This window comes from Scyliorhinus canicula, chromosome 7 (genome assembly GCF_902713615.1).
Source record: "Scyliorhinus canicula chromosome 7, sScyCan1.1, whole genome shotgun sequence".
Classification (NCBI taxonomy): Eukaryota; Metazoa; Chordata; class Chondrichthyes; order Carcharhiniformes; family Scyliorhinidae; genus Scyliorhinus; species Scyliorhinus canicula.
Genome location: NC_052152.1, coordinates 126,579,588 through 126,591,782, shown reverse-complemented (window position 1 = coordinate 126,591,782; position 12,195 = coordinate 126,579,588). Strand labels below are relative to the sequence as shown.

At 52.8% G+C, this 12,195-nt stretch overlaps 1 protein-coding gene and 1 non-coding gene across 3 annotated transcripts in view; one reads left to right on the top strand and one right to left on the bottom strand.

The window, feature by feature from the left end:
- Positions 1-3,503: 3,503 nt before the first annotated feature.
- On the bottom strand, positions 3,504-3,576 carry trnat-ugu. Its single transcript has one exon. It is a non-coding gene; the product is annotated as a tRNA-Thr (tRNA).
- Positions 3,577-4,042: 466 nt separating this feature from the next.
- Positions 4,043-12,195, top strand: part of LOC119969354 (deoxynucleotidyltransferase terminal-interacting protein 1) — a 93,984-nt gene continuing 85,831 nt past the window's right edge. Inside the window, exon 1 of one of the 2 annotated variants that reach the window (XM_038802883.1) lies at positions 4,043-4,223. In XM_038802883.1, the coding sequence (XP_038658811.1) occupies positions 4,158-4,223 (66 nt within the window). In that variant the 5' untranslated portion in view covers positions 4,043-4,157. Of the gene's footprint in view, positions 4,257-12,195 lie in introns of both variants that reach the window. The other variant, XM_038802882.1, reaches the window with a different exon arrangement.

Sequence of the window (12,195 nt, the reverse complement as noted above, 5' to 3'; positions counted from 1 at the left end):
GTTATTTGTGCGGACACTCATCCTCGGCTCCTTATACATGAGCTTTACCCAGTCCACAAATCGTGGGCCAATCACAAACCGCTCCAGAACTGCCATCAAGTACCCCCATTCTACCCGGTCAAACGCCTTCTCGGCGTCCGATGCCACAACCACCTCTTTTTCCTTCCCCTCCGCCAGTGCCATAACGTTCAATACCCTCCTAACGTTCGAAAAGAGCTGCCTCCCTCTCACAAACTCCATCTGATCTTCGCCTGTCACCTTTGGGAGGCACTGCTCCAACCTACCCGCCATTACCTTCGCCAATACCTTTGCATCCACGTTTAAACGTGATATGGGCCTATACAGCCCACACTCCGTTGGATCCTTAACTGGGAAATCGATGCCTGCCCCAACGTTTGCGGTAACACCCCCTTCCATATCGTTTTCTCAAACATCCCCACCGTCAGCGGTACCAGCTTATCCTTGAATTTTTTATAATATTCCAGCGGAAACCCATCCGGCCCTGCCATCTTCCCTGACTGCATCCTCCCAATCGCATCCTTTATCTCCTGCTCCACTATCGCCCCCTCTAATGTAGCCCTGTCCCCCTCCCCTAACCTCAGGTACTCCAGCCCATCTAGAAATTCCTGCATCCCCGGCCTCCCCCAGGTGGCTCTGACCTGTACAATCTCTCATAGAATTCCTCAAAAACCTTGTTAATCTGATCCGGAGCAACCACCCACTTCCCTGCACTGTCCCTCACCTGCTCGGGCTACAAACCTAACATGAGCAAAAGCTGGTGAGGCTGCCTTTGGCAAGGGGAGAGTGCAGATGATCAAAATTAATGTGCTGCCCAGGTACCTCTTCCTACTTAGATCCATCCCGATTTATATCCCCCAAGGCCTTTTCAACTCACTGGGCAAACTAATGATGGCGTTTGTGTTGGGGGGGGGGGGGGGGGGATGTAAGGATCCAAAAGAGGGTTTTACAGATAACAAAATCCAGAGGAGGACTAGCACCCCCCCCCCCCCCCCCCCAAACCTGCAGTACTACCACTGGGCAGCGACACCAGAAAGAATAAAATGGTGGATCAAGGAGCCGGAAGCCGAGTGGGTGCTCACGGAGTAGGACTCTGCAAGGTGACCTCCCTCCGGGCCCTAGCCATGGTGGCACTCCCATCCCCTCCCAAGAAGTACTCAACCAGCCCAGTGGTGGTGGCAACACTCCAGAGGTGGAACCAACTGCAACAATATTTTGACCTAAACAAAATGCCCGACAAAGCCCCCATCTGCAACAACCAGATTCGCGCCTGCGCTCACAGACACCTCCTTCAAAAGGTGGAGGCAGGACGGGGAACACTGACAGTTAGGGATCTGTACACAGACGGTAGGGTAACAACACTGGACAAACTGACAGAAAGATTCCAATTAACAGGTGGCGACGAATTCAGGTACTTGCAGCTCAAAAACCTCCTCCAAAAAGAAACAAGGACGTACCCAAGACCGCCATGACAGTCACTACTGGAGGCATTGCTGGACGCAGACATTTTCGACAGAGGGAACTGTGGTGACATGTACGGATGACTGATAGAGAGGGCCGACGGCGGCAAACTGGACCCAACACGGGAGAAGTGGGAGCAGGACCTGGAGTTTGAAATAGGGTGGGGACTCTGGAGCGGAACACTGCACAAGGTCAACGCTATGTCCACATGCGCAAGGCTTAGCCTAACGTAACTAAAAATGGTACACAGAACTCACTTGACCAGAATCAGAATGAGCATGTTCTTCCCGGAGGTGGAGGACAGATGTGAATGGTGCCAAGGAGGCCCGGCCAACCAGGCCCACATGTTCTGGTCTTGCCCCAGACTTGCTGGGTACTGGATACCCTTCTTCGAGGCAATGTCCAAAGTGGTGGGGATGAGGGTGGTGCCATGCCCGAAAGTGGCAGTCTTCCGGGTATCAGAACAGCCAGATCTCTTCATGGGGAGGAGGGCCGACACCCTTGCCTTTGCCTCCCTGATCGGCAAAGAATCCTGCTCAACTGGTGGTCAGCAGCACTGCCTAAAGCTGCAGACTGGCTGTCCGACCTGTCAGATTTCTCCAAACAGAGAAAATCAAATTCGCCATATGTGGGTCGGAAGACGGCTTCCACAGAATGTGGGAGCCATTCACTCGGCTGTTCCAGGACCTGTTTGTGGACAACAACTAGAAAGCCAAGGACAAAGGGAGAGTTGCCAAGACACAAAAGGGAAGGGGGAGGGGGAAGAGGTCCGGGGAAATAGGAAAGCCCAACCAAACCCATCAGGGGAACCAGGGCCCACAGGGATAACAACGGTGGGAGCCAGGAGAGAGAAAAGAGAAGGGAACACAGGCGGGGAATGAGTCACAGGGGACAACAATGGCCACAGCGAAAGCAGCAAGAAAAAGACAAAAGAGCGAAAAGAAGAAATAGCGAAAAATCCATGTAAATAGCAAAAATATGATTGCGATGTAAATAATGTTGGGGGTACCGCTTGGTGCTCCTTTGCAAAATTCTCATTGTTCTGTGTATATTTATATTTTGTTATGTATACCAAAACTCAATAAAAACATTTATAAAAAAACATCCGTTTACCAGCCACTCGAATTAAAGGTGAAGTTGTGGCTATCACAGCAACATGGTTAAAGGAGGGGCAGGATTGGCAGCTGAACATTGGAGGAGATAGATGCTTCAGGAGAAATAGAGGGGGATGTAAAAGGGATGGGGAAAATATAGCCGTACTGCGGGAGGACACCTCGGAGGGCTCATACAGTAAGGCAGTCTGGGTAGAGCTCTGGAACAGGCAGCAAGGTTCTCCCAGTCTTCTGCGATCGACACTTTGAAACAATAGGGGAAAATTCCCATATTTCTTCAGCACTGTGACCAGACCCTTGATTGTGGACTGCTGGCTTTGACCAGAATGACCTGCTGCTCCCAGGGCCTCCTGAATTCTCATGTCCACCTTTCCTGCTCTCTTTGTGCTTCCTTCTCTCCTTTATAGATAGATAGTTTTTTGAAGAATAAAGGGATTAAGGGTTATGGTGTTCGGGCCGGAAAGTGGAGCTGAGTCCACAAAAGATCAGCCATGATCTAATTGAATGGCGGAGCAGGCTCGAGGGGCCAGGTGGCCTACTCCTGCTCCTAGTTCTTATGTTCTTATGTTATCTTTTCACAAAAATACATTGGAAATGTGAAGCAGATGAGAATGCAACAGTAGTTTACCAGGTCACTGCTCTCACATCTACACCTAAAGCACCTGCAGATAGAATCACAGAATTGTTCTGTGCAGGAAGAGGCCTTTTGGCCCTTTGTGCCTGTACTGGGGATCTCCACCTGGGAGCAGAGAACCTCCTTCAGGTGCAGACTATCCTTTTCTCTCTCTCTCTCTCCTTCCGCCATTTCCTGTTTATTTCCCTATCGCTTTAATATCTTTCCATTTCTCTTCTGCTCACACGCCGCCCCTTTCAGAGAAATAAAACAGATTTTTGATGATAAAATTCCAGTGCAGGCCCCAGCGAGATTTGAACTCGCGACCCCTGGTTTACAAGACCAGTGCTCTAACCCCTGAGCTATGGAGCCACTGTGGTTACTCATTAGAAACCCGAGGCTGAAGGAGCTGAGGAACCGGGATTCCTATTCTGAACTCCAGGTGGCAGCATCGATGGAGACCGTGGGCCAACTCCAGCAATCGGTTGCGTTTCTCGGCCATCAGGAGAATAGGGAGTGTGAGGGATCTTTCCTTTAAGTTAAAAACCGGGTGTGAGAGGTTGCGCCTTGCAATGCCTTCTCTGTTCGGTCAGTAACATCTGTCATTCCCAGTTAAATCCCTGGGCGTCCAGATCCCTGCCCCGCACGAAGATGGCAGCCACACTCACTATCGGCCGCAAAAGGTCACAGCCTCGCCCCGCTTCAACATGGCGAACCCACCAGCACCCCGCTTCAACATGGCGGATTCACCACCGCCCCGCTGTAACATGGCGGATACAGTCTCGCGCTCCTTGTGCGGATTCATTCACATTCTGGGTCGTGGATAGGATGCCCCTCACAAACATGGCGATGGATCTTTCCGGTGTGCGGGAGAAGCCTTTGCAGCTTTGCCCCGGAAGTGACTTCCGGTGAGCGCCAAGAGTCCGGCAGTGGCGTTTGAAGGTCTGGTTACCATGGGAGCGAGCGGAGAAGGCGGCAGCCCGGCCGGAGGTCGCCCGGAGCCTGAGCAAGCCGGCACGGTGAGGAGCGGTGGCCCCCTGGGCTCGTTTCCGGTCAGCACCCCCCACAGCTTTACCCTGGGCAGGTGGGCGGGGGGAGGGGAATGATCGGTCTGTGTTGCGATTCGGGGTCTTTCTCTGAGCACTGGATGCCTTATTACCCCGTTGGGGTGATGCTGATATTGGGTACTGTGACCGTGTCATTGGCAGGCAGCACTGTGGTGTTTGAAGAGTTGGATTAGTGCAATGAGGAGCCCAGTGCGAGGATGACCATTCGGACACGTCTCTGTTTACTTTTGGTTCATGGCATTAACTCACTGAAGCTTTACAGCCCCTGCCGAGGCGAATAGATTCGTTGAGGAGCACGGGCTGGAAAAACGCCATGGGAAGTAGGGACGAGGGGCCCATGGCAAGGAGATACGTCATGCCGACGGGGGGGGTGGGGAGGGGCGAGGCAAAGCCAGCCCCCTCCCCCCTGGCAGGAGCACCCAGGAAAAACAACCCAATGCCCAAGGGCCCGCTCCAGGTGGGAGGCCAGGCCCCGGCACGAGGGAACGGGAGTACTGGAGAGGGGAGAGGGGAAGGGGGACAGCAACCTCCGAGCGGGGAGCCACCGTGCTAGCAGGAAAGCTAGCGAAGGGGGCGCGCAACAGAGCAGGGCCGCAGCGCACCCCCAACAGGGGGGAAGGCGCCAGGCAGGGGAGGGGGGGGATCACCCATCAAAGGTGGGAGAGCAAATGGGGACAGGAATGGGGGAGAGAGGGGCAATGGAGGGGTACACAGGGGTATCCCCGAAAGGGATAGAGCGGGGGGGGGGGGGGGGGCACTCGGGGGGCGAGAGACCAGGGAGGGGAAATGCAGGGACGAAGGGACAAAAGAGGCCAGAAAGGGAATAGGGCCACAAAGTGCCACAGACAAGGGCTCGAAACAGGGAACTGCTGCAAACACCCACCCAGTACGGTCTGTGGGTGAAGGGGCCCCCCGGAGTGCAGGGGGCTACCCGCGTGGTGGACACACAGTGGACGGCCATGGCGGGTGTCCCCGGGACAAGGGGGAACCCCGGAGCGCAGGGACCCGACCGCATGGGGAGAGCAGTGATAGTGGACATCCTGGACGGCCCCCTAACAAAGGGAAACCCCAGAGGGCAGGGGCGCGTCCACCGGACAAATATGGTTAACCCCACAGGAGCAAGGGGGCAGAAGCCCCCCACCAGAATAGTCACCTGGAACGTAAGGGGACTTAATGGCCCAGTGAAGAGATCTAGAGTCCTCACCCACCTTAGAAACATGAGGGCCGACATAGTCTTCCTCCAAGAGACGCACTTGAGGGAGCAGGACCAACTGCGGGTAAGAAAGGGCTGGGTGGGACAAACCTATCATTCCTGTTATGGGGCAAGGGCCAGGGGGGTGGCGATCCTGATTGGCAAGAGGACAATGTTTAGGGCGACAAAGACGGTTACGGACCCAGGGGGACGGTATGTCATGGTCAGCGGGGCCCTGGATGGGGCGCCGGTAGTCCTAGTTAACGTGTATGCGCCCAACTGGGACGACACGAGCTTCATCCAAAAGACCATGGCAGAAATCCCGGACATAGCGACGCACCGACTAATCATGGGGGGGGACTTCAACTGTGTACAGGACCCAACGACGGACAGATCAAACCCCAGAACGGGGAAAACCTCAAACATGGCAAGGGAACTCAGTCACTATATGGAGCAGATGGGAGCAGTAGACCCCTGGAGATTCGCCCACCCGGGGGAGAAAGAATTCTCTTTCTTCTCCCCAGTACACAACGTGTACACCAGAATTGACTTCTTTGTGGTGGGGAAAACGGTGCTTCCAGAGATAGACAAGGTGGAATACTCCGCAATTGTGATATCAGACCACGCTCCACACTACATGGATGTGCGGCTAGAGACGGGAAGGGCCCAGCGCCCCAAATGGAGGTTGGACGGTGCCTTACTAGCTGACGAGGCCTTCAGCGAAAGGATAGCGCAGGCCATAGCGGAGTACACTGCGATCAACCAAAACGGGGAGGTCTCACCCTCCACGTTCTGGGAAGCGCTTAAGGCCGTACTAAGAGGGGAAATCATAGCCTACAAAGCGCAAAGAGATAGGGAGGAAAGGGTGGCTAGGCAGAAGCTGGTCGACTCCATACTGGAGGTAGACCATAAATACTCCGAGGCCCCGACCGTAGAACTCCTGGCGGAGAGGAAAGAATTACAAAGGAACTTTGACCTGCTCTCCACCAGGAAAGCAGTACACCAACTCCGCCAGGCACGCGGGGCCCTATACGAACACGGAGACAAAGCCAGCCGCCTGTTGGCCCACCAGCTGAGAAAGCAGGCAGCCAGCAGAGAAATTGCGCAAATCAGAGATACCAGAGGCACGTTGGAAACAGAACCAGAGAGGATTAACAAAACCTTCAAGGCCTTCTACCAAGAGCTGTACACCTCAGAGCCCCCAACGGGGAAGGCTGGGATGAACCGGTTTCTTGACGGACTGGACATACCAGTTGTGGGAGAGGGCAGAAAACGGGATCTGGAAGCACCACTAGCACTGGGAGAGATCATGGACAGCATTAGCTCCATGCAGGCGGGGAAGGCGCCGGGACCGGACGGATTCCCGGCGGACTTCTACAAAAAATTTGCGACAGCGCTGGCCCCGCACCTGCGGGAGATGTTCACAGACTCGCTAGCTAGGGGCACATTGCCACCCACGTTAGCACAGGCCTCAATCTCGCTGATACCTAAGAAAGACAAAGACCCAACGGAATGTGGGTCATACAGACCCATATCTCTGCTGAATGCAGACGCCAAAATACTGGCCAAAATCCTAGCCAAGAGGCTAGAAGACTGTGTACCTGAGGTGGTCACAGAGGACCAGACGGGCTTTGTCAAAGGTAGACAGCTTACCGCGAACATCAGGCGCCTGCTGAACGTGATAATGACCCCCTCCGGGGAGAGAACACAAGAGGTGATCGTCTCCCTGGACGCAGAAAAGGCCTTCGACAGAGTCGAGTGGAAATACCTCATAGAGGTACTGGAGCGGTTCGGGCTTGGAACAGGGTTCACCGCTTGGGTAAAGCTCCTGTACAACGCTCCCATGGCGAGTGTACAGACCAACAATACCAACTCCCAATACTTCCAGCTGCACAGGGGCACCAGACAAGGATGCCCACTGTCCCCGCTGCTGTTCGCACTAGCAATTGAACCGCTAGCAATCGCGCTCAGGGCAGCAAAAAATTGGAGGGGGATCCGAAGGGGAGGTAGAGAGCACAGAGTCTCACTCTATGCGGATGATCTGCTCCTCTATATCTCGGACCCACAAAGCAGCATGGACGGAATCATCGCGCTCCTGAAAGAGTTTGGAGCCTTCTCGGGCTACAAACTCAACATGAGCAAAAGTGAGATCTTCCCAGTACACCCGCAAGGGGGGGGGGGGGGGGCAGCACTAAAGGGGCTGCCGTTCAATCAAGCCCGACATAAATTCCGCTACCTGGGGATCCAAATAGCCCATGACTGGAAAGGGATCCACAAATGGAACCTCACCAGCCTGACGGAGGAAGTTAAAAAGGACCTGCAAAGATGGAACACACTCCCGCTCTCCCTCGCGGGGAGAGTTCAGACGATCAAAATGAACGTACTGCCCAGGTTCCTCTTCCTGTTTAGATCCATTCCGATCTACATCCCCAAGGCCTTTTTCAAAGCGCTGGACAAACTCATCATGGCGTTCGTATGGGGGGGTAAAAATGCTAGGATCCCAAAGAAGGTCTTACAAAAAACAAAACCAGGGGAGGGCTAGCCCTCCCGAATCTACAATTCTACCACTGGGCAGCAACAGCCGAGCGAGTAAGGGGATGGATCCAGGAGCCAGAGGCTGAGTGGGTGCGTGCGGAGGAGGCCTCCTGCATGGGAATCTCCCTCCGGGGCCTCGCCACGGCAGCACTCCCATCCCCACCCAAAAAACACTCCAGCAGCCCAGTGGTGACAGCCACCCTCCAATCCTGGAACCAACTGCGGCAGCAACTTGGCCTGACCAAAATGTCGAACAGGGCTCCCATCTGCAACAACCATAGGTTCACACCAGCACTGACTGACGCCACCTTCAAAAGGTGGAGGCAGGACGGGGGGACACTGACAGTCAGGGACCTATACACGGACGACAGGATCGCAACACTGGGCGAACTGACAGAGAAGTTTCAGCTAGCTGGGGGGAACGAGCTACGGTACCTGCAGCTCAAAAACTTCCTACGAAAGGAGACAAGGACGTACCCACAACCGCCACGACAGACACTACTGGAAGACCTACTGGACGCAAGTATCCTAGAGAAAGGGAACTGTAGTGACATGTATGACCGACTGGTAGATAGGGACGACACCGTACTGGACGCAACAAGAAGGAAATGGGAGGACGACCTGGGGATGGAGATAGGGTGGGGACTCTGGAGCGAAGCACTGCATAGGGTCAACTCCACCTCCACGTGCGCAAGGCTCAGCCTGACGCAACTAAAAGTGGTACATAGAGCCCACTTAACAAGAACCCGTATGAGTAGGTTCTTCCCGGAGGTGGAAGACAGATGTGAACGGTGCCAAAGAGGCCCGGCCAACCACGCCCACATGTTCTGGTCTTGCCCCAGACTCGTGGAGTACTGGACAGCCTTCTTCGAGGTTATGTCCAAAGTGGTGGGAGGGAGGGTGGAGCCATGCCCGATAGTGGCGGTCTTCGGGGTTTCAGAACAGCCAGATCTATTCCTGGGGAGGAGGGCGGACGCCCTTGCCTTTGCCTCCCTGATCGCCCGCCGTAGAATCCTGTTTGGCTGGCGGTCAGCAGCACCGCCCAGAGCTGCGGACTGGCTGTCCGACCTCTCGGAATCTCTCCAAATGGAGAAAATCAAATTGCCATCCGAGGGTCGGACGACGGCTTCCACAGAACGTGGGAGCCATTCATGCAACTGTTCCGGGACCTATTTGTGGCCAATGTACAAGAGGAAGAATAGTCGGGGGAAGGTAGCGGGAGGGGGGGGGGGGCTACAGGTTCGGTACGGGGGTTCGATGGCTAGCTAAGGCCCAAAACCAAACTAAATAAACATGTTGAGGGGGGGGGGGGGGGGGGGGGCGCAGTTACTACTACGAAGATGCTTACCTGTAAATATGTATGTTAATTTTTGCGTGTTTGTTTGTTGTTTTTTTTTGTTCTTTTTCTCTCCTAACAATTTGTAATTTGTTCAACATAAAATATGAAAACTGAATAAAAACATTTATAAAAAAAAACTCACTGAAGCAAAACTAATCATATTGAAGGCAAACGCAGCATTATCTGGATATGGTTTTCATTGCTCCACAATTGGAGACACAGTGGATAGCACTGCTGCCTCAAAGTGCCAGGGACCCAAGTTTGATTCTGGTATCCTTCACTGTAGGGATTTAGCCCGTAGCTCTGGAATTCCTTCCCTAAATCTCTGTTCTCCTTTTAAGATGCTCATAAAACCTACCCCTTGACCAAGCATTTAATCTCTCTTCTAATGTCTCCTTCGAAAGTCTGTGTCATATTGCTTCTAAATGTACTATGAAGCACTTGAAATATTTTCCTATGTTAAAGGTGCTAAGGAAATGCAAGTCATCGTTTTTTTATTCACCCATCACAGCTTGGATTGGATTTGGTTTATTGTCACGTGAACCAAGGTACAGTGAAAAGTATTGTTCTGCGTACAATCCAGAAAGACCGTTCTATACATGAAAAACATAGGACAAACGATAAATACACTGTCTGAAAGATTGTCATTATGGCTCACAGCCACTCCCTCTTCTAACCACAGAATGACAATCTATACAGTACCCTCACTGTAAGAAGAACATAAAATGCTGGAAGTACTTAGGAAGCAGTATCTGTGGAGAAAGATCCAGAATTAATGTTTCAGCTCTATGTCCTGTCGTCAGAACCCAGCTCGTTCTGACATTAACTCTGTCTCTCTCTCCACAGATGCTGCCTGACTTGCTCAGTCTATTCAACACTCTTTTGTTTACATTTCTGATTTCTGGCATCCACAGTCTTTCGCTTTTATCTCAATCTGTTAAAGATTCAATGTTTCAAATGTAAATTGAATGCGCGCCTGCTTCTGGTGACCCCCAGTGAAACAGATTTTTTTTGTGTGTCTTAGTTGTGTGTGCATGCCCTGGCCAGTCCAGTTGTAGCTCAGTGTAACATCCTGGCCTAGGAGCTAGCAGGTTGTGAGTTTGAAGCCACGTTCCAGGTTGGCAGCGAGGGAGCAGTTGCATTGCTGTTCGTTTGTCTCCGGGTGTTTTTTTTTAGTAATCACGTAGTAAAATGACCTAAGCAGCTCAACTATGCAAGAAGATATTAGATCAGATGGGCAGAGGTGACCGGAAAGTGGAGCTAAAGTCACAATCTGAGCAGCTGTGATCTCACCAAAGAAGGTAGAATTTGTGCTCCCCAATTGGAAACCGTGGTTTAACCGGGTGATCCACTCTCTACTGAAGTCCACGTCTAAGGCGTTCGAGACAGGCGACCCTGACCTGTCCAAGAAATCTAGGTACGACCTCCGCAAAGCCATCAGGGATGCCAAGAGACAATGCCAGACTAAGCTAGAGTCACAGACTAACGACACGGACTCTTGCCGGTTGTGACAAGGCTTAAACAAGATAATGGGCAACAAAGCAAGGCTGAGTAGAATCTCCGGCAGCAGCGCACCCCTCCACAATGAACTCAATGCATTCTATGCATCCAGCAGGAAGCCAACAAACCGCCACCTGCAACAGCCTCGGACATACCCATACCTACCATCACAGCTTCAGAAGTCAGATTGGCCTTCTTGAAAGTGAACCCACGGAAAGCAACAGGTCCTGACGGAGTCCCTGATCGTGCACTCCAACCCTGCTGGAGGGTGTGTTTGGAGGCATCTTTTTAAAAAATAAATTGAGTACCCAATTAATTTTTTCCAATTAAGGGGCAATTTAGCATGGCCTATCCACCTACCTTGCACATCCTTTTGGGTTGTGGGGGCAAAACCCACGCAAATACGGGGAGAATGTGCAAACTCCACACGGCCAGTGACCCAGAGCTGGGATCGAACCTGGGACCTCGGTGCCATGAGGCTGCAGTGCTACCACTGCGCCACCTTGCTGCCCTTCGGAGGCATCTTCAACCTCTCACTACTCCGTTCTGAGGTTCCCACCTGATTAAAGAAGACCGCTATTATACTGGTGCCATAGAAGAACCAGGAAACGTCCCTCAACGATTACTGTCCGCCTTGAAATCTACCATTCTTGAAGTGCTTTGAGAGATTGGTCATGAGACGCAAAACTCCATGCTTCTAGGGCAGCACGGTGGTCAGATAGTGAGCATTGTTGCCTCACGGGTTCAATCCCGGCCCCTGGTCACTGTCCATGTGGAGTCTGCACATTCTCCCCATGTCTGAGTGGGTCTCACCCCCACAACTCAATGACGTGGAGGCTAGGTGGATTGGTCACGCTAACTTGCCCCTTAATTGGGAAAAAAGTAATTGGGTACTCTAAATTTATTTTTTAAAACTTCATACTTCGGGCAGCACGGTGGCCTAGTGGTTAGCACAACCGCCTCACGGCGCTGAGGTCCCAGGTTCGATCCCGGCTCTGGGTCACTGTCCGTGTGGAGTTTGCACGTTCTCTCCGTGTCTGCGTGGGTTTCGCCCCCACAACCCAAAAATGTGCAGAGTAGGTGGATTGGCCATGCTAAATTGTCCCTTAATTGGAAAAAATAATTATAGAATATAGAACAGTACAGCACAGAACAGGCCCTTCGGCCCTCAATGTTGTGCTGAGCAATGATCACCCTACTCAAACCCACAAATCCACCCCACACCCGCAACCCAACCCCCGCCTTAACCTTACTTTTTAGGACACTACGGGCAATTTAGCCTGGCCAATCCACCTAACCCGCACATCTTTGGACTGTGGGAGGAAACCGGAGCACCCGGAGGAAACCCACGCACACAC